The sequence below is a fragment of the Lissotriton helveticus genome, chromosome 2_1 (assembly GCF_964261635.1).
Source record: "Lissotriton helveticus chromosome 2_1, aLisHel1.1, whole genome shotgun sequence".
NCBI lineage: Eukaryota > Metazoa > Chordata > Amphibia > Caudata > Salamandridae > Lissotriton > Lissotriton helveticus.
The window spans coordinates 990,528,798-990,553,808 of NC_136059.1; the positions used below are offsets into that span (position 1 = coordinate 990,528,798).

Sequence of the window (25,011 nt, forward strand, 5' to 3'; positions counted from 1 at the left end):
TCCTTTAGAGGACATTTGTAGAGCAGCCACATGGGTTACACCACATACCTTTACAAAACACTACTGTGTTGATGTGCATTCCAAACAGCAGGCAGCTGTTGGGCAGGCTGTTCTCAAGACACTTTTTCAGGTTTCTGCAGCTGGCACGGGCAACCGCCGCTAATGGAGGGACTGCTATGTATTCAATGCAACAGATATGAATTTAGCAGCCCACATGCCTCGAACTGAATATGCTACTTACCAGTATGCATCTGTTCTTGGCATGTAGGGCTGCTAACATTCATATCGCCCACCCTCCTCCCCGGTGCCTGTCGCAGCTGCAGACATACTCTTGCATTCAATCATTAGCATGGACATCCTTTACACTTTACACTCCATCTCTGCCACAATGGCTAAAAACAATCTGGGGATGGAGCCGATGCCCATGCGCACTGTAGTCCAGGGGAGGAGCCACCTATCTCAGGATACTTCGAAGACTCTTCCAGGACAACAATGTGCGATCATCCGGACCCAACACTAGGCGGCGATCTAATGCAACAGATATGAATGAATGTTAGCAGCCCTACATGCCAAGAACAGATGCATACTGGTAAGTAGCATATTCATTATCGTCCGCATAAGTCGTGATTACCAGTTTGTAGGTGGGGAAGTTGAGACCCAGATGTGCATGGTATTCCCGCATAGCACATGCGAGCGGTTCCGCGATCAGGGCATATAGTGTGGGGGACAGAGGGCACCCTTGCCGTGTGCCCCTTCTGATCTGAACGGGGTCAGTGACTTTACTGCCAATGCTGACACAGGCAGTCGGGCTATCATATAATACCGAGATCATTTGTATGAAGATTGGACCGAGCCCCATCCTCGTGAGCACCGCCCTCATGAAACACAATTCCACAGAGTCGAAGGCCTTCTCCATATCGAGGAAGACAGCCATCGCCTACGATTCCGGCCTCGTATGCTGAATAGCCCCGAACACTGTCTGCAAATTATAGGTAAGATTTCTGACCGCTACGAACCCCGCCTGCTCCGGGGCAACCAGATCTGGCGCCAACAAAGCCAGCCGAGTCGCAAAGACCTTAGCATATATTTTCGTATCGACATTGAGAAGAGACAGTGGCCTATAAGCACTGCATTCATCAGCCGGCTTATCGGGCTTGGGAATAGCCACTATAAGTGCTTCCCTCATTGACCGTGGCAGTTGCCCAGAGTCAATCATTTCCATGAATACCGCGGAGAGGTGTGGAAGCAGCAGCTCTAAATATGTTTTATAGAAGTCTACCGTTAGGCCATCAGTGCCTGGTGCACTGCACGACTTCATCCCTCCAAGTACCTTGCGTATCATCAAATTCTATAGGGAGCATCAAAAACTCCCGCTGCGTATTCGTGAGGCATGGAAGTTGGATGTGTTCCAAATAATCCAGTACCCCCTCCGCGCTACATTGTGCACACGATGCTTAAAGTTCAGAACCGAGTCGCTATGTCATCCTCCTCCGTGAGTGTGCGCCCCTCTTTGGATTTAACCGCCGCAATCGTGACTTTCATCTTCCGTTGCTTCACCATGTTTGCTAGGACTCTACCCGGCCGGTCTTGTTCCCCGTAAGTTCGCGCAATCGCGTACTTCCCAAGATGCCTCACCTCAGCGCTCGCCTCCTCCTGATAGTCAGCCAACAGCCCCTTCAATTCCTCTCGCGTATCAGCAGTGTCCCCCGACAGGAGTCTACCCTCACATTCCACCAACTGCTTCTTCAAAGCAGCCAACCTGCCGCGGATCGAGCGGAGCACTCCAGAGTGTTTGCTCATGACAATGTCCCTAATATAGACTTTAAACGCCTCCCATACCGTACAAAGGCTGTCCACGAGCCTATATTACAACCAAAGTATGTCTCAATTACTTCATGTAGCTCTTCCCTAAAGACCGGGTCCAGGAGGGAGTATGGTGGAAATCGCCATGTGACGGGGGGGGCCCTCCGCGGTAGTGAAAAGCATACAAGGATTGGGGAGTGATCTGAGAGAGTGCGTGGTAAATCGTGGCACCTACGAACCCAGGACAGCATCCCCGTTGACGCCAGCCAATTATCAATTCGCGTGTGTATGTAATGGAAAGCAGAGTAGTGAGTGTACCCTCCCTGCGCCGGGTGCATACTACGCCATACATCCGCCACGTCCTCGCTAATAAGTATCCTGTCTAATTCCCTAGCAGCTCTTGCAGGGCGTCTCTCTTGGCCACTAGAGCGCTCCAATTCAGGGCTTCTGATCATATTCAAATCCCCTCCCCATAGCACTACACTACTCTTGAGTCTCCCGGACCATTCCCGCCAGTTTGACATAGAACTCAGGACTGTCATAGTTTGGTCCATAACCATTCACTGCCAATAACTCCAATCCCCTCCCAGTGAGTTTAGATATGACAACCTGCCTTCCGGATCAGCCGCCACTAAACTAAGCGAGTAATCCGACCTAGGGTTAACCCAAGTCAGCACCCCACGGGCATGTGTCGTAAAGCCAGCAGCATTAATCTGTCCCCTCAGCCCCCCTCGCCTGCAACCTAGAGCTGTTTTTCTGAGAGGTGAGTTTCCTGTAGGAAAGCTAAATCTACATGATGTCTGGTTAAGTAATTCAGGACCTTACGTAACTTCCTATGGTCGTTTAGCCCCCTCACATTCCACGTCAAGGCAGTTAGGCTCCCTGTCCCATCGTGTCCAGGCAGTCCACCAGGTATGTCACCCATAGCTAGCTAAAGCAATCATCATTCCACATACAACAACCACCTGCACAGTCTTCAGTGTACAAAAAGTCGGGATTCGCACCTTCTGGTCATTAACCATAAACTCCCCCCGCCCCCCACCCCCCTTCCCCCATCTCCAACGTACCCACCCACAGCGGACCTCCCCCAACTAGGTCGCGAACCAATCTACTCAGAACCCCCCCCTGCAGAAACCATGAGGGAAAAAAGAAAAAACATAACCAGCTCAGTGTTGCCACGCGTGGGCGGAGGTAGCCACAAACCATGCAAATAGTGAAACAAAAAGTTCAGCAATATCACAATGACGACCGCCCATCCGGGCCCGCCCGCCAGCATGTATAGTGCCCCCAAACCTTACCAACATCTTGGATAAGCACTGTATGCTTCGACCCTCAGTCCTGGTCTTCCAGTCCGCCACCCGAAACCTCCTCCAGTGAATTTCGCTCCGGTGTCGTCTTCCGCTCTCTCGCCCAGTCCTTGATCGCCTTCTGCAGTGCCCTGGGCTCTGTGAAGAAGAGTGTCTGTCCATTCCTGGTGACTTCCAGTTTAGCGGGGTACAGCATAGCATAGTCCAGCCCCTGCTCCCGGAGCTGGCGTTTCATCGGGACAAAGTGTTTCCTCGCCTCCTGTACCTTCGCAGTAAAATCAGGGTATAGTGCAATGTCCGACCCCTCAAACGACAGCGTCCGTTTGTCCCTGGCTGCCCTCAGGGTCGCATCCCTGTCCCTATAGTTGAGGAACTTAGCGATGATCGGCCGTGGTGGCGCTCCCGGCTTCAGGCGCGGCGCTAACGCCCGATGTGCCCTTTCGATGACGAACATGTTGGAGAAGACTTACGCCGCGAGCAGGGTAACCAGCATCCGCTCTATGAACGTCTCCATCCAACCCGTCTGTGCCGTCTCCGGAAGACCTAGGATCCGTACGTTGCAGCGGCGGGAGCGGGCCTCCAAATCCTCCGTCTTATCTTGGAGTACCTGCAGGACTCTGCCAAGCTGTTTATGATCGTTGTCTATGGTCGTCTGCGCCTCTTCGACCTCTGTTATCCTTCTTTCAGACATGTCAAGACGCTCAGCGTGTTTATCCAGCCGTTCAGGCATCCTGTCCTTTCTGTATGTTAAGGCGTCAATTTTCACACCAAGGGAATTGATACCCTCCTGCAGGCTTTTGTCCATCGATTTCAGCATGCTCTTTAGGTCCTGTTCTTCTTCCGGCGTCGTGCTCCCATCGCTGCCCCCCGCTGCGCCTTTTTCTTGCTGCTTGGATCTCGTCTGTGTAAAGGGCAGTTTCGATTGCCCACGTTCCGTCTTCCCCATGGTAACAGTAATTTTTATTTTTATTTATTTATTTATAAAGTTTTATATAGCGCGAACTTGATCCCGAAGGATATCAGAGCGCTTTACAATAAGAGGGAAAGGTAACAAATCCAAACATGGGGAATATAATAGGCGTTACTCTTTATTCAGTCATCCAGTGACCACACAAGAGATAAAATAAATCATACACAACAAAATTCATAGTATACAAGAATGTTATAAAATGCACAAATCATAAAACAGGCATAATTAAAACAGTAATTCATAAAAGCATTGCAGATCATAATCCTATAGCCCGCTGTACAAAAATTACAGTAAAGTAACAAATTCTCACTGTCTTTCAAAATTCCATAGCACCCCTGCATTGTCTAAAACTGGCCTGTTTTCAAATGGCAAAATAAGCAGTTTTCTTAGAGATGACTAGTACGTGTAAATAAAGAATAAAGAGCAGCGTGCTTTGTGAAGAGCGTCCATCACAAGGTCAAGGAGGTAGATTGGCTGCATAAGTAACCTGTATGGGGAATGCAACAATATTTACCGCACAGCCGCGCCGCAGGAGTATCAGATTGGTTATACCTCACCGGAACCGGACAAACTATCATGCGCTACAAACGCAGCCCTGGGGGGGGCGTCACCAGGATCGTCAGCAGGCACCCTCTCGGGCACCACCAGAGCCAAAGGCACCCACCACAAGCAGGAGCGCAGTCATTCACCACGGGCAGCGCCGTCCAATCCGTTTGCCCATAGGGCAAGACAATGTCCATGTAGTAGCCTCGTGGATGGCTGTTCTCTCGCCCATAGGCGCACTCAGCGCAGCCAGGCCCCTCCATGCAGCGCTTCACCAGTGCCCCTTCAAGGACTGCGCTTCGCCGGCACACCGCAGCTCAAATGTGGACCCTTATGCCTCCTCTACCACCTCCTTAGATTCCAGGTGTACGCTGTATGCCATCCAGCCCCGCATGCAGCCGCTGTCTTCACAGGGGGAAGGTGGAGTAGAGGAGGGGGTCGGCGCGCGAGGGCCCGATCAACCTGGCTCCAATGGTACGGCCTCTAGCTGAAATCCGGGCTCCAAGGCCCGAAGAGGGTCCCCTCCGCTCTGCAGCCGTTTATAACGCGGCCGCCATCTTGGCTTCTTGTCGCGTTTGTCCGCCCGATGTCCTGACACCGCTCCCTAGCTCTTCAAGCGGTCCCCGGCACCGCCGCAGGAGGGGGTCCACCGCTTCTGCGCTCCGCGCTCTGAATGTGGCTCAATTGTTAATTTTATTGGCGCGGCTCCGCCCGTACCGGCATAGCCTTCCAGGCACAGCCGCACGCACGGGCACGCCAACGGGGCAGAGTTCAGCGCGAGCCCGGCGCACAGCGGCCTACTCCGCCACCAGCTCGCCTCCCGGAAAGTATATTCTTGCAAGTGACCGGATGCCCGCAGCTTCCAACTTCGGGTGGCGGACCTCTGCACCAGCCTTCTCAGCCGCAATTATATGAAGTAACGGCCCTGGGTTCGCAGGATAATGTAGGATTTGTTGCCGGTTCGGCGGAGCCCCTGAGTTAAGCGCCCATCGCCGTTCCGAGCTAGCTCCGCCCCCCCACCTTCTTTAATAATTAAAACAAGACAAACTCATCAAAAATCCAATTAGTAGAACTTGAGATATTCAGTTTTAAAGATTTTTGTGACAATAGCTCAAAAAACCACAGAGTGCCAACTTTAGATATCCGATCGCACCCGGCTGGGCCAAAGTCAGAAGTTCAGGTGGAGCGCGAGCCAGCTACAGGGACCAAGTAAGGCCTGCTGAACAAAGTGCCTTTAATCATGGTTTGCGGAACCTTGCGAGGATCTGTGTCAAAGGTGTGTCACGCAGCTGAAGCGATGCATCGGTTCAGAGATGCAGCGAGGCTATGATGCATGGGCCTGTGTCGTCGAGGATTCAGTCGACAGGGCTTGCGATGCCAAGTAAGGTGTCGGGGAAGCTGCACACAGTCGGGGTGATGCGTCGGTTCTGAAGACCAGTGAGGTTGCATTGCAGAGTCCAGCGTTCTCTTTAAGGCTACTGTCGACGAGGAATATGTGGGCCTGCACTTTCATGCACTCACCTGGTCCCAAACGCCAAGACGGCACTGGAGTCTGTGCTGATGCTCCTTTCCCTCTCAGATGAAACTCCTCAGTCACGCACTGTTCCCAGGGGGAAGGTGGGTTGGGGCAAAATAAGAGATTTGCGATACTGGATCTGCCGTGCGGCAATGCACACTGCTTAGCAGGATGTGTCACTCCGGAGACCTTCTCTGTCTGCGAAGGTAGGAATGTATGGTTTTGTGATGTTGCAATACACTGGAAACAAATAGAAAAAACAATTACCATCAGTACACTAGCAGGCCTTCTTGTACATTGGTATTGCAGTAACTTTAGTAGCATTCACTTACATGTTTCTTCTACAACGCAGAATAAAAGTAGGATACCAGGTTCACAGATGCTAAACTCCGGGATCCTCAAGGAAGGGCTCCAAATACTGGTTTAAGTCTCTGACACTACCAAAGTAAATCTCGAAGCTTGGGTTGCAGTATCTGGCACTCCCAAAGTTACACTCGAAGCATGGGTTGGAGTTTCTGGCACTCCCAAGGTATACTAGGAACACAGATTGTAGTATTACACTTCCAAGGTAAAGAAAGGCATACAGGAGTATGACACTCCCATGGTATATTAAGAACCCGGATTGGAGTTTGACACTCCCAAGGTACACAAGACACATTGGTCTTGGTACAAGGATCACACATGAATCAAACTCTCAAAGGAGAATTCTATGGCAGTGCTACACTATGTGGCCTCCCCAAATACACTTTGGCCCCCCTAAAGGCTTCCCTGAACGCTGCGGACAGATTGATCAAGGGTACCAATCGAAATGCACACATCTCCCCGGTTTTAAAATCGCTAAACTGGCTACTCTACGAAGCTAGAATTCAACTGAAGATTGCCTGCCTATCACACTAAGTCCTCCACTTTAAAACCTCCATCTACCTTGCACAAAAACTAGAACTATCCGGTGGGGGGTAGACTGCCAAGGAGTGCTAATTCCCTCCTCTTGAAACCACAGATCTTCCGCAAAAAGAGAACATGCCAATGAGCCTTCTCTGGCGCCACTCCTAAAATTTGGAACTCTCTTCCACCGGAAATTCGGAGTATCTCTTCTAAGACTGCCTTCAAACTGGAAGCAAAAACATTCCTCATGAACAAGCACATTGGACATACTGTAGTATCGGTTATTATTCTTGTATTTGATCAATATTTTTGTTTTGGTTATTATTCCTGTACATGATTATTAAATTTACTCCCCTAAGTCATTATGTTCCATCGTCTAGCACATTCCTCGTTCACCCTGGTGTATAAATGATCTGTTAGATGTTCAACATTTGATTCATTGCCTTTTAGACTCCCCATTTGACCCCTGTTTTGGGTACTGGTTATTATTTCTGTATATGATTATTGTACGTACTCCCCTTATCTCGCTATGCTCCATCGCATAGCCCATTCCTACTCGTGCACTCAGGTTATATTGAGCTGTTATGTTTGTACTAGTTGATTCAATGCCTATTAGACTCCCCATGTTAGACTCATTTTTTGATTTGTTACCTTTGCTTCAAATTGTAAAGCGCTCTGATATCCTTCGGGATCAAGTTCGCGCTATATAAAACTATAAATAAATAAAATAGACACTACTGTTCATCAAAAAAACACAGAGCAAAGTCTCTAGTCTTTGTAGAAAACATAATTCGAAGGTCAAGGTTGCAGGAAAGGTCCGGAGCAAGGACAATCAAGGTGAACTGCAGGTAAGTCACTGAAGGGAAATTTGAAGACAACCCCATAGTCTGAAGACGCCAATATTCCGGCCTGCTTACTACTATAAAAAGATAGTGCCCACTAACCTGATATCAAGATCTTAGGCCTAGTATTTCAACTGATACTAAGTTTGAAGAAGGTCTCAAGGTCTTGACCCGGGAAGTCACAGACGGACTGAAGCAGCTGAGCAGAAGTTGGAAACGAAGGCTGTGTTGAGGAAGCTGGAGCCAAAGGAATCGCCGGGGGAACTTAAACTGCAACCGGGAAGAGCGCTGCCCTTGTCCCAGCAACAGCAGGAGCAAAGGGAGCCATTGGTTCATATGTTCAGGGAATACTTGAAAGCTCAGGCTTAATGGAATCCGGGGTAGAGATGAAATTCTGGCATGGAATCATAGCACGCCATAAGGCGTACACAGGGTCAAGGATTAAGAATGCTTGTAGTTTGGGGAATGACACTACACTTAATCAAGGTTAGTGGAATCAGTGGTCTAGGGGAAACTCAGGCAAGTTATCATAGCGCAGCATAAGGTGCCACAGGGGTAATGCAATATGAGCCCTGCATGCTAGACCAACCACACAGAAGGCGCATGAGAGGGTCTTGAGACGATGCGGGTGCATCGCACAGTGGTGGTTCCGATGGGGCTGCATCGGCGATGCAGATCTTTGCTACTGGTCTAACCCACACAGCACCGACGATGTGGTAGTTCTGCTCAGGTTTGCGCCACACAGCAGAGGATATGCATAGGTTCTGCTGTATCCACAGAGGCTGGCAGAGCACCTTAAGCCCACTGCCAAGTGTCCAGGACTGGGGTGGTGCCACTTGGCACTGTAGACTCACAGATAGCAGAGTCCAGGTGCAGGTGAAAGGTTATTGTAAGACTGTTATGTCCCTGAAGCTTCAGATTAGGAGACCAGACAAATAGCCCTTGAGTCACTCTGGGTTCAAGAGATGCAGGTCCAGTCCTTCCCACCCAGGTAAGAGAGCAGCAGCCTGCAGGTCAGCACAGCAGGATGCAGTCCTTCAGGGCAGCAGTCCAGCAGCATAGCAGCCCTTCTATGTCTTGGTCCAGCTCCTCCCTCTCATCCTGCCAATGATGGCCCTTCCAGGCTCACCTAAGCTCCCTATTGTGTTTGGCTGTCTAGAAGGAATAGACCAAGTCCAACTGTCACCCAACCCAGTCAAGTGACCCAGAGACAGGCTGCAAACACCAAATGACTGAGGCAGCAAAACTCCAACTTTATAAAAGTGGCATTTTCAAAACTGTTATTTAAAATTAGACTTCACCACAAGTAAGTATTTTTCATTACAATTCTGAAGACACCAAACATGAACTAGTTACCTGTTTCCATTTGGAAATTACACGTATAAAATATAATAAGCTAACTCCAATGATATCCTATGGGAGAGGCGGGCCTTGCAGTAGTGAAAAGCGGCTTTTTGAGTTTTTCACTACAAGGACATGTAAAACTTAGATGTACATGTCCAACTTTTTTTAATGCACTTCATTGTGCACTCTGGCCAGTCCAAGGCTTACTGTCGTGGTGACCTATATGTATTAAAAAGGAAGGTTTGGGCCCAGCAAAAGGTTTATTTTCCAGGTTGACATGCCAGTTTAAAACTGCACACACAGGCTGCAATGGCAGGCCTGAGACATGTTTAACGGTCTAAGGCACAATCAGCGCTGCAGGTCCACTAGTATCATTTAATTTACAGGTCCGGGCACAGGTAGTGCCAATTTACTAGGGACTTGTAAGTAAATTAAATATGCCAATTGCGTACAACACAATCTTATCATGTGACGGTCAAAGCACAGGCACTTCAGCACTGGCTAGCAGTGGTAAAGTGCGCAGAGTTCTAAAACTAGCAAAAACAAAGTCGGCACACAGGAGATCTGAGAGCAAAAATGTTAGGGGGAAAATTGCGCCAAGGATACCAGGTCTAACACACCCAAAGAAGATTTCTCAAATTAACTCCATTCTGAAATATCAGTCAAATCATCCTTGACCCAATGATGTGTGTCGAGTTTAGAAGTCCTGTGAAACCTCCCAAGCTTAAGAATCCACAACCCACCTGCTGCCATCGCCCCTAAAGAATCACAAAGTGTATCCTCTGTATTTCTCTGCCTCTTCTTCCCTCCCACTCAACAAGAAAATACCGATTTTCGGCCGTTACCGACCGACCTACATCTGGCCCGAAGTGTCTTGTTTCCAGCTTCCTCAGTTTAGCCTCACGGTTACCACCTCTTCTTTGTGGCGGAACCGTGTCAATAACAAAATATCTCAAGCCTGAGACATTGCCATTGTGTACTTCTCCAAAGTGCCTGGCCACCGGGTACGGTGTATCGCCGTTGTTGATGGCCCGTATGTGCTGGAGTACTCGCTTGTGCACCTGCAGCTTAGTGCTTCCTACATAGCGCAGGTCACAAGGGCACTCCAGAACATATACCGCGTACTCGGTTTTACAGGTCAACTTGCTTTGTATAGTTATTGGATTGGTACTCAGTGGAATTGTGTATTGAGTTCGGCTTTCTCCAAATTTGCATGCCTTACAAACTAAACATTTTATAAAGCCTTTGCTACTGTTCTACCAGTTCCTATTGACTCTCACCTCAGGACTCCTGGAAACCAGGTGAACACCAAGTGATCTTGCTTTTTTGTAAGCAATACTGGGGGATGATGCCATTACCTGCCCCAGTACTGGATCACTGGTGATTAAGCTCCAATGCTTAGTAATTATTTCACGGATACTTTTATGCTGGTTGTTGAACGTCATGATTAAACGAGTTTCATCTTTAATTGATTTGGTTTGGGTAGGCTGATTAGTTCTACTTGTAGATCTATTAGGATCATTGATTTTCCTTATGGCCTCATCCACCACTCCTGGTCGATAGCCCATCCTCAATAGTCTAGCCTTACACTCAGCTTGAGCCTCTGCACAATCCACATCATCACTACAAATGCGTTTGATGCGAAGCATTTCCCCATAGGGAATACTTCGAATCAAATGAGTAGGATGATGGCTTGTAGCATGCAATATCGCATTGCCCGCACTGGGCTTGTGATATAACCTGGTACGCAGATCATTCTCATATATGTAAATCTCGACGTCCAAAAAGCATATTGAGCTACTGTTAATCTCACTGGTAAACTTGAGGTTGAGATCATTATTATTCATGTTTGCAATGAATTTTACAGCATCATCCATAGTCCCTTTCCAAATGATGAAAAGGTCATCATTAAACCTGTACCACCTTATGATGTTGTGTTGCATGACCTCTGGGAATGTTGGTATGAGGACCTGTTCCTCCCAGTAGCCCATATGCAAACAGGCATAACTAGGGAAGAAACAGGCCCCCATAGCAACACCCCTCACCTGCTGAAACACCTGACTCGAAAACAAGAAAAAGTTGTTCTCTAAGCACAATTTAATCATAGTTAGTAACATTTTGTTGTGCTCACAAAATTTCATAGGTCTCCTGTTTAAGAAGTGCAATGCTTTTATGAATTACTGTTTTAATTATGCCTGTTTTATGATTTGTGCATTTTATAACATTCTTGTATACTATGTATTTTGTTGTGTATGATTTATTTTATCTCTTGTGTGGTCACTGGATGACTGAATGAAGAGTAACACCTATTATATTCCCCATGTTTGGATTTGTTACCTTTCCCTCTTATTGTAAAGCGCTCTGATATCCTTCGGGATCAAGTTCGCGCTATATAAAACTTTATAAATAAATAAATAAGTCCTTCAACTTCCTGTATATCTTCATGAGGCTTGACACCCAGAAGAAGGTTGGAAGTGCCTGTAACACATACAATATGTTTGGTATAACATTTATTTCAGTAGCATTAATCTTCCTCCCAATTTAGTCTACCCCAAAGGTCTACAGTCATCATAAGCCCCCTGCCATTATTTTCACAAGCAGCTTAAAATTAGTGTTCAACAATGTCACTGGATTCGCTATTGATGACACTAAAGCCTCTGCATTGTATTTGATGGTGCCAAATTATTTCTAATACTTGAAAATTTCCTGCAAAGAATTAGGCGAAAACATCAAATGTTTGCAAGTTCTTTGCAAAAACACTGCCTCAGTAGTTTCAGCCTCCAACAACTGCAGCACTTCTCCATCAAACTTTGGTAACCCATCTGTCAGATGATTCTGCTCAGGAATGCAGCGGTTACTGTTATATCTCTTACAGGTAAAGCTTCTATTTCAGATCTTTACCATCAGTGACAGTCACACTGTCAAATGTCCCTGCTACAATCAGGTCTAGCTGTCTGCTACTACTCTGAAATTCTGGGAGGCCTTTCCTTGGTCCCATGCTGCTCAAGCAACATTGCGATGGTACAGATTTGTGCTTGTTGATGGGCACTTTTGATTAATTCCTACTAACCTGGAAGACACGAGGTCGTGGTGTTAAAAGCTCTAGCACAGGTGCTATGTATTCATCACATTCTAATGAGGACTCTGAAATTACCCCAAGGTCTGAAACAAAGTCAACAATACCGCATCTAGACTAGGGACATAGGGCCAGATGCATCAAAGGGTTTTGCCCATTCTGTGTCTATGGGAAAAGGTGTTCATGCATATGGCCCATAATGCTTAGGCCTTAGGCTTTGTTATTTTCCCTTAGTTTGTTTCTCATTAGTATTTATTGTCCCACTACAGTCACTTGCAACCTTATACATAAGTGTTTCCCTTTAATAATAATCACTATGTGATCACCAGCAATGAGCACTCTTTTTTGCAATCATAAGCTTTTGAATTAAATCAAGAGGTCTATAGTGATTTCTATTCCTGCTGTTTATATTATTTACTTCATGAAAAGTTTCTGGTTCAACTACTGTTGTGTATTGTGAGTCAGCAGCTAAAAGGTTGGTACCCCTAAGGCCGGACATTCTACAATACCAATAAAGAGTTTTTAAAACGTTTATTTTTAAACCCCATGTACAACCTCTACGGTGCCTCACAAAGGCATTCTTAGAACTGTTCTTGCTACCTATCTCCTCTTGCCTACTCCCCTGGAGAAGAGGGCCGGCTGGCTCAACCCTATTCAAGGTCATAGTCATTTTCTGCCTAGGGCAGCCAAATTTAAGACGGACAAGCAGTTGTACTTTGTCTTCTGAGGAGACCAAAAATGTTTTGAGTAATCAAACCAGCCATCTTGATGTGACTAGCAACATGTTCTTAGCTTCCTTAACACCCAGTGAAGTTAATTCTACTGTGTGAAAAGCTACTGAAAGTGAAGTCGATTTTCTCAAAGAAGCTCCCGTTCTTGACTGTTTTTAAGCTGCCCGCTATTAGCAACCCAGCTTCTACTCTTTCATCATTACATACTTTCACCAGCCAATAAAGCCTAAGCTTATACCTAAGAACCTCGCTCAATAACATATTTGCTTCCAACTATATACTTTTTACTATATACGCCTTCTTTTTTTCTGCTTGGCTTATCTTTCCAAGTATGAAGAATCTGCATTGGAACTTGAGCATTAGCCATAAAATGTATCTTTGCTCAACTTATTTCTGGTATTTGTTTATTTCCTTGAACATTTTTCATAACAGTCTTCTTGGATACATTGTATGTTCTGGCTTTGGCTGTGCAACCAGTAAAAATGCTTTTGAACAGAAGGCGCAAGTACAGCCAATGTCATTTATTCTTGTTGTGCAGTCACAACTGTTGTATGATTATCGCATCCAGTGACTTATTACCCTCCCAAACAGTATTCCTGCCTGGTAGCAATGTTAAGATGAATATTTGCCTTCAACGCATTTCAGTTCATACTTGTATTCTTTGTTCTAATTAAATGTGTTTAACCTGCAATACAGGCTATATCATGTAACTGCTTCCCTTTTTCTTCGACACAGACATTATGGATTTTTCTCTTATTTAAGAGAATTATTTGATGCACCACAGCCTGTGATGAGTTATCTCTGTTTTCAGTACCATGTTCATGAAGTCCCTGTGGGAACTGAAAAGACACGATCTATGATAGAAACGGTAAGACATTTTCAACGCCGAATATGTTCATTGCCAGTGGAAGAATGAAATGGTACATTCCAAAACTGTGAAGCAGTTACCATCCTGAATGTGTTTTCTGCAGTAATGGAAAAGGCTTTACATAGGTTTTTGAAAATTTTGAGACTTTTCTCCCTATGTTAAAAAGTGGGAAGTAAAATTAATTTCCTGGGAATAATACAGAAACAACTCATACTTTTTTAGCTGTATTTGTTTGCGTCCAATAATTGAATTTGTTTTTATATCTGAAACTTCTAGCCGCAGAATCCTTACCATAGAATTATCCCCAGGCATCAGACTGGATCTGGAATTTTTTTGTGAGCGGTAACCCTGCGCACCGGTAGATGTCATCTTTCTGCTCTGCGTGGTGTCGTCTGTGCCAGAAGTGACGTGCCTATATGGGCGCCATCCCAGCATGCTGATGTCAATTTTTTCTTTCCACGCCAGTCAGTGCGGGTCCGAAGAAGAGGTATCCCAGTCACTTTTTGACTGACATTTTTTCAACCCTTTTGACAAATGTTTATGAGACATTGTCTCCTGGTGCAGCAGGGATATTAGCGAGGAAAGTTGGCTTTAAGCCCTGTGGCTCCAGACATCAGCAAATGTCGGTGACAGACCCACACCTCATCTGCCTCTGGTGCTACGAGCATGAGCACGAGGCAAGACCTGCGTTGATTGTCATGCAATGCACCACCAAGGCCTTCGGGGCATGGTCCAGCAGGCTACTTGCCACGTTACTTGAGCCACCACCACGGTCTTCTTCCCAGTCAAAAGGAAGGTCCCGGGATCAGTTCCTAAGTCACTCAAGCTCTCGGCTTCGCACTCTTAACTCGTCCGGGCATTCGAGTAAGTCCAACAATCGCAAAAAGTACATAAAAGTCAGATGTTTCGATTTCGCCCCACCTGTCGAAGTCATCCGAAGAGACGAGGGATGATCTGCGGTTGAGCCTGAGCCAGGGCCATCTCCATGCCTCCCGGAGTTTCCTGGAGCCAGAGCCATCCCCGCCAAATTCTGTGAGCTGTATGAAGCCATACACCTCAGATTTGGGTGGCATGCCCTAGCTGGCACGGCCTCGAACCAGGTCTTCTGCCGGCAGGTTCGCCACCGGCGCCAGTCGGGCCCCTTGGATACATGTACGGATCTGGACTGTTCCAGTCCAGCCACCACTGTTCCCATTCTCATCCTGGACTCGGACACAGAGCCGGCTGGGTGTTTTACGACTCCAGCGCTGAGAAGCATCCTAAACTGTGCCCTATTCCTATGGACTGGGACTTGGGGATGAACGGGAGAGGCCACTGGACTCTGAGGAAAATCAGCCCCGAGATGTCACTGAGGACACCTGATGTGACGATCTGGCTGGTGCCACTGGACTGGACACCTTTCCAGAAACTGACTTGGTCTCTCCTCCTACGGTGGCAACGGAGGAGGGAGCCTCATTTGCTGTGGTGGTGAGAAGGATCGCCAATCCTGGGCCTTCAGCTGCCCTCTGTGGTTGTCAAGACGATGTATTGAAAGAGGTGCTTCACCCGGGAGTGACCCCATCTGAACCGCTTCTCCCATTTAATGAATCCCTCATGGATCACAGGGCCTCTGGGGAGTAGGACAATAGCCTGCCGCCATCGACACGCCCCGGGAGACCCCAGTTTCCTTACCCAGCACCCCACCCCGGACAGGTTCATGGTCCAAGACTCCACTTCCAAAGTAAATCCCTGTGCATTCCCGACCACTCCACCTGATAGTGAATCCCAAGAGGCTGGATACCTTGCGAAAGAAGATGTTTTCTTTCCGCCAGTCTGGCACTTCTGTTGGTGAATACCGCATGCCATTAGGGCCGATACTCCCATTCACTCGGAAGAGGGCCAGGCCATATGCTCCCAGGCTATGGCTGATGGGAGGGATGCAGGTAAGTTCACCATACGTTGTGGACTGAATACGACTAAGCCTGGGCAATGAACTCCGGTCGTGGAGTTTGCGAAGTTTTCCGCACTCCGCGGCGGAACACACGGATTTCCCAAAAACTTTTTTTTTTTTCTCCCCCGTGATTGCCACCTTCAAGTTGGCGAGCGCTAGCATAGAAAATCCACCTCCCGGCGAGATTTTTCCTTGCTTATGCCCGCCAATGTCAAGTTGGCTAGCGTGAAAAAGTCACGCTCCGGGGGGATTTCTCAACGTGGGTGGTCGTGACCACCCATGTCGAGAAACCTTCAGTTCTCATTGAGAAAAGAGGCAGCGCCCTCTTGTGTTACGAATAGTGCAGTTTGCATTGACTTTGCAGTGCAGGACAAACACCCGGCACTGAAAATCAACATGAACAGGCATGACCAAGCCCACTCTACCGCTTGCGGAACTCTGTATAGCGCGGCAGAGTTTTTTAGAACTCCGCCAAGGCCTTGTTCTGACCAACTCGCTAGGCAGAGTGGTTTAATCGTTGGTGCCCCTAAGCGCTACTCCTGGTTGAGAACAACTAGCTTTTTGGGGGATGTCCAAGCCTTGCTCATGGACATGTCCTTCGATGGCTTCTGTCTCATCTGAGACAATGCAGACTCACCAGGTCCTTGGGCCCTTCTGTGGCCCCTTGCCAACCCCTGCCCTTCTTACGCTTATTTTGTGGCCACAGCTTGCCTCTGCCCCCCAGCCCCCACGGCATGCAAGCTTCTCAGCCCCTGCATGGCTGAGGACACAGTATCCACAGACCCCGTTGATTAGGTAGCTCGGTTCTCCATATTTTCCAAAGGGGCTACTTCCTCCCATTTGCCCCTCCACCCATACCACCCACTTACAACAGGTACATGTAGGATCACCTCTCATTACTCCGCCAGGAAGTGGTGGCTCTCTTCGCCTAGAGAGCCATAGAGAGGGTGCCGGCATCAGAAGTTGGTCATGGTTGTTATTCCCGCTACTTTCTGGTGCCCAAGAAGGATAGAAGCCTTTGTACTAACCTAGACCTGCGGTCTCTTAATTTCTTCCTGAAAAAGAAGAAATTCAAAATGCTCATGCTCACTCAAGTTCTGTCTGGCCCTGGACCTGGGAGTTCTGAACTTGCATGACATGCAGTTAACAGTGGGCCACAAGAACGTTCAGTTTGACATGCTCCCTTTTTTTCCTTGCCAGGGCTCTTCGGGTGTTTACCAAGGTGATGGCTGTGGTTGTAGCTCATATGCGGAGATCAAGGTTTCCAGTTTTTCCTATCTCAAAGACTGACAATTGAAGACGGGCTTGCCCCAGGTGGTCGTCTCCCACCTCCAGACTACGGTGGACCTCCTGCACTCGCTGGGGTTCCCTATCAACCTGCCAAAGTCACACCTGATCCCTTTCCAGATGTTCCCTTTCTTAGGAGCTGCTCTGGATGCAGTGCAGTTTCTGGGTTATCCTTACGAGCAGCTAGTCAAGGATATTGAGGCTATGTTACAGATGTTTCATCCTCTATCTTGGATTTCAGTGAGACTGAATCTAAGGCTGCTGGGCCTCATGGCCTCCTGCATCCTTCTTGTGATGCATGCCCGATGGCATATGCGGGTGCTGCAGTAGGACCTGAAGGTCCAGTCGGCGCAGCCTCAGGGGAATCTGTTCGACATGGCCCAGATCTCGGAAGGCACTACTAAAGACCTGCAATGGTGGCTGAAGAACCGCGTTTGGGGTCAGGCCCCTCTCCCTTCGCCAACCAGGTCTGACAGTAGTGACAGACTCCTCTCTCCTGGGCTAGGATAGCCATCTGGGAGAGGTGGAGATTTGAAGACACTGGTCTCTGGTGGATTAAGGACTCCAGATCAACTTGCTGGAGCTCCGAGGGATCTGACTAGCATTAAAAGCCTTCCTATTCTTCATCAAGGGAAGGCTAGTGCCTTTGTTAACAGACTACACCACTGCTATGTGTTACTGCAACAAACTGAGTGGGGTGAAGTCGTTGATACTTTGTCAAGAGGCTCTGCTTCTCTAGACATGGCTGGAACTTCAGGCCATTTCCCTGGTGGTTCAACACCTGGTGGGCTCTCTGAATGTAAGAGCAGACAAACTCATCTGAAGATGCCTGGGGGGATCATGAATATCGTCTCCCCTCTGGCGGTGGTGCAAGGCCTCTTTCATCAGTGAGGAGAGCCTTGGTTAGATTTCTTCACCACCGTTGAGAAAGCGCAGTGTCAACAGTACTGCACGCTGGAGTTTCCAAGGCAGCTCTTGCTTGGAGACGCTTTTCTTGTCTCAAGTTGTGTTTCGGTCTTCAGTATGCCTTTCTGCCCATACCACTCCTGACCAGGGTTCTCGAAAAGGTCAGTAACGACTGGGATCAAGTCATCCTTGTGATTTTGGCTTGGTCTTCGAGAATCAGCTATCCCGAGCTCTTGAGCATGTTCATCAGTCCTCTGGTCAGGCTGCCTCTTCAGGAGGATCTTCTGTCGCAGCAGCAAGGTAGTGTCCTTCATTAGAACCTGTCAACGCTCCACCTTCATGTGTGGAGGTTAAGGAGAGACAGTCTACAGCTTTCGACCTTAACCCTTCCCCATAGTCTGTAATGTTAATTTTGCAGTTTGCCGTCCCTCCACCAAGATGGTATACGCCGGCCATTGGAGCAAGTTTGTGGCATGGTGTGCAGCCCAGCAGGTTGATCCTGTATCTGCTCCTCTTTCCCAAGTCCTTTTTATTTATCCTTACCCTTGCCCAGCAGGGCTCTGAATTGGGCACGTTGACTGGTTATTTATCCACCATCTCGCTTTCCTGCGGCTGCCAGATCAGCCTCCCCTCTTCAAGTCCCCTATTGTAAATAGGTTTCTTAAAGGTCTGCAGCATGTTTCCTTCTTTTCCCTTCGTTATGCCTCAATGGGGCCTTAATTTGGTTCTAACTTTTCTAATGTGTGCTCCCTTTGAGCCGCTTTATAAATGCCCTCTTAGGCTTTGCGCTATCAGGACTGCCTTTCTATTGGCAATTGCATATGCCAGAGTGTTAGTGAACTGCAGGTGTCTTCTCCGTCTCCATATGTGTCTTTCTTTCCTGACAAGCTGGTCCTTTGGACTTGAGCATCCTTCTTGTCTAAGGTGGTCGCCCCTTTCCACGTAGGCCAGCACTCACTGCAGTAGCAGCCAGACGGTCTTCCTCCAGGAGTTGGCTTTATCAACTCCAGACGAGATGTAGCATCTGTGAAGTTTGCTTGCAACAGTTGAGACCATCTCTGGCAGAATCTCGGGTGATAATCTGGGCAAAGGACCTCTCCTGACAAGGGGCAAAGTGGCAGTCCTTATATCCTAAACCTTATCAGAAAAAAATAATTTCTGAGAAAAGTTTAGAAATGTCTGACATAGATTATGTGCTTCAAGGTATGCATCCCAGACGTTTCCTTATGAACATATAAGGCAAAAGGATTTGGTTATGTCTGATTGTGTTATTATTAAGCATCGACATGGTGAGGAGTAGACATTTGACTCAGACGAATTTAGCATTAGATAGTGTATCTGTCATTAATGGAAGAACTTGACAATATCACAGTTCCTAGAAAGAAAAGGGCTGACAACATCTGGGTCTAAAGGCAGACATGACAATGATTCTGCATAAATCAGGTAATATGGTGATATCCATGTTCTAAGTGTAACGAAGATGGCGGCCTCCATACACAAAGATGGAGTCGTGACTTACATAAGATGAAGTCAGACCTTAGGGACTTTACGTCACTGTAGGAAGGTAATTGAAGGCAATGAAAACCTTGGTAGTTATCTGCCAACTTACTACGCTTAGACTGCGTGGGTGTTTCTAACAATCAGAAATACTTGCACGTATCGCAAGGCAGAAGGAGAGCGTAGAGTTCTTTATATTGGTAATGTGCCTGTTTGGTCAGTCTAGTTTACCAAAACAGTCGCCCAGCTACCTTTATATAATCTCACATCTATATGGTAACAGCCTCACTCTTACCATTGGGGACAATCTCACATAGGGTTTTCTTTAGAGAAACCTTCCTCCTTATTGGAGACTTCTAGAGCTTTGAGGAGAGCTCAGGGTGGTTAAATGTGCTTTCAATTTTTCTCTTGGCATGGGTGCAGTGTGCAAAGTGCAAATATTAAGTGTGCATTTTATCTCACTTTAGTGGCCAGGAGTGAAATAAAAATGGCAGCAAGGTGAGTGGCAGCCATGACCAATCTAGAATCTGAGTCTCTTTCTAAGGGCTATATGAAGTGTTTTTGAGTAGGGTAAATGGATTACGTTGTCTGGACCTTCCCTTGCTTGGCATCAATCTCTTTAAACAGTGAGTGCATCGGAGCACATTGTGACACACATTCGGAACCAAACGTACTTAGAGTGCTTTATGTTTTACTCTATTGCACTCTGAAGGTAATCTTATAGTACCATACTATTTAACGTAAATATGGCAGTGAAATTGTAGCAAACGTTTTTTATGGTCCTAGTAATACATGTAAGGAAAAGTGCTACTTGTCTTGCCATTTGTTGCCATTTTCACCACATGATATTGTATTTCCATCTAGGTAATACGTGAAACCAAGCTTCGTCAAATCTACACAGCACAAGAAAGATATACGGTCAAAGTTTCTGCATATTCAAACAAGACTATTTCCAGTAATACGTCACTAAGAACAGCACAGTTTCTTACCGTCACTGTGGATGCAGATGAAAGAAGGTTACTTGAAGACCAGCTCAAGGTAGGCAGTGTGCTTTACAGTGAGGAAATCTAAAGTTCCTCAGCATTGCTTCTTCTCTAGATTAGCTTTTTTTTTTGTTTTTTGTTATTAACATATCTGTATGTTCACCTGATTCTATAGCTGTAGATTGCTTTGGTCAAGAATGCTTTGTCTGTAAAGAGTTAATTTGGATTCTCCGTGTCATTCAGTTTTTAACTCATAGGAATGACACTAGTCTCCTTCAAGCACCACATATATTCCTCTATTTTATTTGCATATTAGATCTTTTCTATAATCGCCACTACCTGACTGAGTTGTGTATTAGTCTCTTTCACACACAGACTTTTCCCTTTCCCCCTCTCATTCTCCCCCTCTCTCTCCCTCTTTCCCGGTGTGGCTTCTTTCTGTCAACAGCACTCTATGTGCAGTATGTTCCTTCACATCTTTGCAAACCGTTTTTGTGCTGTTGTTTAATTGAATAATATTAAGCACCCTTTCTTTGCAGATTTCCACTTGGAATTATATACAGGGTCACTTTAGTACTTTGTATTTTGTGTAGGTAGACAATCAAAATGTGCATGCCTTCTGTAACCTCCGACCATGACCCCTGCAAGATGGGATCACATGCTTTTTTATGCTCAGGACCCTCACACAGTGATGGGAATTGGGTTGGGTGAATCCATCATATTAGAGCCATATGACATGCAGCATGCAGTCCCTTATTTATATAACGATATATATGAATGTTCCTGTAGTGCCCCCGTCCCCTCTGTGAGATAATTGTCAAGATTCGTAGAGGTGAGGTTCACGTATTAAATTAATCTACAGATCGATTTTTAAAGTTGAAGGCTTATCTATGTGTCCTTTTAGTGAAGTAAAGTCCTTCTGCTTACTATAGTGAAGCCCAGCGTATTTTATCGTGGGTTTGGTATAGCTGCTTTAATGAGTTGACCTCCTACCTACAGATTTAAGAGGGGCATGGTACGCCACCACTTTATTTTCAGACAAGACCGTTATACGTGTTTCTTTTCATGTTTCAGGATATAAATAAAAAGATACTTCAGCTGGATTCTTCGGTTACCACCTTGACAGAAAGACAGAAGCAATTGGATCGCAAAGATAATGAATTGAGACAACGGAAGAAGGAGCTTTATGACCTAAAAGCAAAAAAGCGACAACTGGAGCAAAAGATCAGCACCAAACAAGACAGGTGAATATTTAATCTAAAAATTAAAAAATCTTTATGATGACATTCGTCCAAACAGATAGATAGATAGATAGATAGATAGATAGATAGATAGATAGATAGATAGATAGATAGACCTATTTGTAGGCAATGTATCTTTCTTTGACAGTACATAGATTCAAAGATTTGTCTTGACAGTAACATAATTAATTTGCATGAATCCCATGAAAAAGAAAATACGGTTGATTGTACCCTCTTCTAACCTGTCCTCATAGCCGAGTTTTTTTTAAAGGTTTTGGTTTTAAATTGAAAGCTGACTTTAAGGATTGTAAATGTTGCATGTTGCATGCTGCTGCCTTCCTGAAAAGGAGTTTTAACCGATTCATAAGCCTGCCATTGTTGCATGTGCATTCAGGTACTGAACACTTCTGTGTATTTTCTCTGTTAATCGTGAAATAATCTCTTCTGGGCCTACAATTTGCCACTTACATTTTAATATTATGAGAGGAACTCACCTAATCAAGAAGAACCTCACACTATCATAGATGCAGTGTGAACAATGTTCTTGTAACTTTGACTGGCAAGTCTGTGTAATCTGGTTGTCAAACCAGATGTTGGATTTTATTCAGATTCTTTGCCCAGCTAGTCGTAGTTTACAGAAGATATAATTCTCCTTAGCTCTTACAGTATTCCAGATATTCAAACAATGGACCAACTTATCCACCATGCTCACATAGACTAACTAAAGAAGCCATGCAGCCTAAGCTATTATGGAATCATCCTGAGAATCAAAACAAACAAATTGCTTCATATCATCTCCCGTCAAGTCTAGATACCAGTACACAAGCAAAGTAGAAGACCCATCTCTCCTAGGTACTTAGCCATTATAAAACTGGTTTTCCAAGTTATGGCAATTCTGGCGAGCTTTTTCGAGGTCTAGGGAACCATCCATTGCTTATTTTCACAACAACTGGTAATTTGTCTCATCATTGGGTCGGATGCCAGGCATATGACTATGTCCTGATCAACAATGCTCCCTTACAGTTTTGGCAGAGCAATCTTCTCAGCTTGTTGAATCTAGGAGAAGTTTAATTATTTCATGAAAAGTCCAATAAAATATCTACGCCCAGGTTTCAATTAAAGATTCATCTTCTTATTTACCATCTCACAATGGTAGAGTTAAACCTCATGCGTGCGGCGCATTTTTCCGCCGTACGCTGAGTTTTTTTAAAAACCGCGTTACATGACGAGCTCAGCTCGTCATGAGCGTACGACAGGCGTACCTCATGACGAGCTGAGCTCGTCATGAGCGTCGAAGGGGTTAAATGGTTCACACTCCGTAAGGCAGCAAATGTAATATTATTGTGAATGTTATCTTGTTTCAACACAACTTAGATTAGTTTCTCTGATGCCAAACATGAGGGAACTGATAATTAAGTTTGGAAACCTCAGGCTACTTCTGTTGCATAAGATTTCTTTAAATAATTCACACTGTGGCACTTATGAGTCTGCCCCTGGTTGTATTTTATTGACCCCTCAAGTACCCCATCTTCAAAGTCTTGCCCTATACGTTGGTAAACTCTCACCACTGCAACTTATATCACCCAACTTCAGCGTCCCAGAACTATAATTTTATAAGTCATAAACACCAGCACTGGGCTAAGTACTTGATTCATTCCTATTAAGCTGCCTGTTTTTATTTACTCACACCCCACCTCCTCAGATACTTGATTATTTCTTATAGAACCAGGCTTGTACACCCAAGGCAGCCTGTGGTTGTGGATTTATTTTTGTCTATTTAAAAAATATTTTACATAAATCTATACGAAAATCTTTAGTCTCTCAACTTAAAAATGCCAAATCCTAACATAAATGTGACATAATACATGCTTTTGCAAAGTTGAAACTTTTTTTTTTTTATAAATCTTTATATTCTGTGACAGATATTGGTGAGTTCAGCATTACTTGAACAGGTGTGTGCAGCTGTAGCGAAATAAAAAAGACTATTAGAAATTCTCCCAGGAGGTAAAGCCTGACATACAAACAATATGTGTGTGTGCTAGATTTGAGGTCCATCCCACACTTTTTTTGTTTGTTTTTTTTTAAGAGTTTTAGCACATATTGCAAGAACCATATTCTAAGCCGTGAGTAAGCCACCAGATTGAAAATGATTGATCCAGTGCCTAAGTTCCTACAGATGTTTAGTTTGTAAATCATATTAAGTGGAACCATGTTCCATGTCTTTTCACATGTAATTGTATTTTAATAACATAAAACAATACTGAAATTAATTGTCAAAAATGTCCTCTTGTGCTGTACCAGTTATGATTTTTTTTGTCATCCCATACATATTCATAAAACAAATTTCATAAAACAAATTTCTTCCATCATTGTGTACGGATCCCTCAACCCTACGGAACTGCCTACCCACACTTTAAGTTAATGCATCATTTATATCCGCGGCAGCATATCCTTAGGGGTTAATCCCAATTGGTACTAGGAATGTAGATTATAAACCAAACTCTTATATTTAATCCCTGCAAATCCTAGATCCAGGCAAATTAATGCTTAAATGAAGAGAATGTGGCAAAAGACTGTATCAGCTTCTAATAAATGTCAGTGGAATCCCCTCTGTCCATCTCTTTCCATTTAGAATTAGAAGGTGCACTCTGAGTAAGCCTTGAGGTGCTGACAAGATTCCCCGCGTCCCTGCCTAATTTACGAATGAGTTGAGCCTATCTTTTGCCTGTAGTGAGGTGATAACCCCCAACTGTGGCGAGTTCAGCCTTCGTACTTCAGATATCCATGATCGTCTGAATACCCTGATCTTTGTGGCGATAGTTTAAGGAATAAAAGAAACTGGATCGCACAGCGGAAAGTTTTCTAACACTGAATCATGTTACTGAGGACTCCAGACCACTAACTTTTGACCTATTGGTTCGCCATTGAAAGCTTCTCATCTGACGTCTTCCTAACAGACGCCCATACGAATTGACCGAACACCGATGGATTTATGTCTATCTAAATCCATCTTGAATCCTGTGATTGGAGATATCAGTGTGTGCGGCTCTACATTGAAAGAAAACTACCAGGCACTTCCCCTACAGACGCCCGGACAAACTGACTTAGTATCTCAGCCAATATTTGTCCCGAATCCATACTGATATTTCGTCCCCCACTCCATATTACATCATCGCCACAAGACAAATACCTAAAATACCTCAAAATTAATGTTCAACATCATAAATCTATTGCTGACAAGTACAGGATGAGAAGTTGCCTTGCACTAGTAAGTGAAACTAC

At 45.7% G+C, this 25,011-nt stretch overlaps 1 protein-coding gene across 1 annotated transcript in view; it reads left to right on the forward strand.

The window, feature by feature from the left end:
• SMC5 (structural maintenance of chromosomes 5) overlaps positions 1–25,011 on the forward strand; it is a 699,122-nt gene that overhangs the window by 310,022 nt on the left and 364,089 nt on the right. Inside the window, exons 13-15 of the mRNA XM_078675750.1 lie at positions 13,753–13,885; positions 20,370–20,543; positions 21,563–21,732. Of these exons, the coding sequence (XP_078531876.1) occupies positions 13,753–13,885; positions 20,370–20,543; positions 21,563–21,732 (477 nt within the window). The remainder of the gene's footprint in view (positions 1–13,752; positions 13,886–20,369; positions 20,544–21,562; positions 21,733–25,011) is intronic.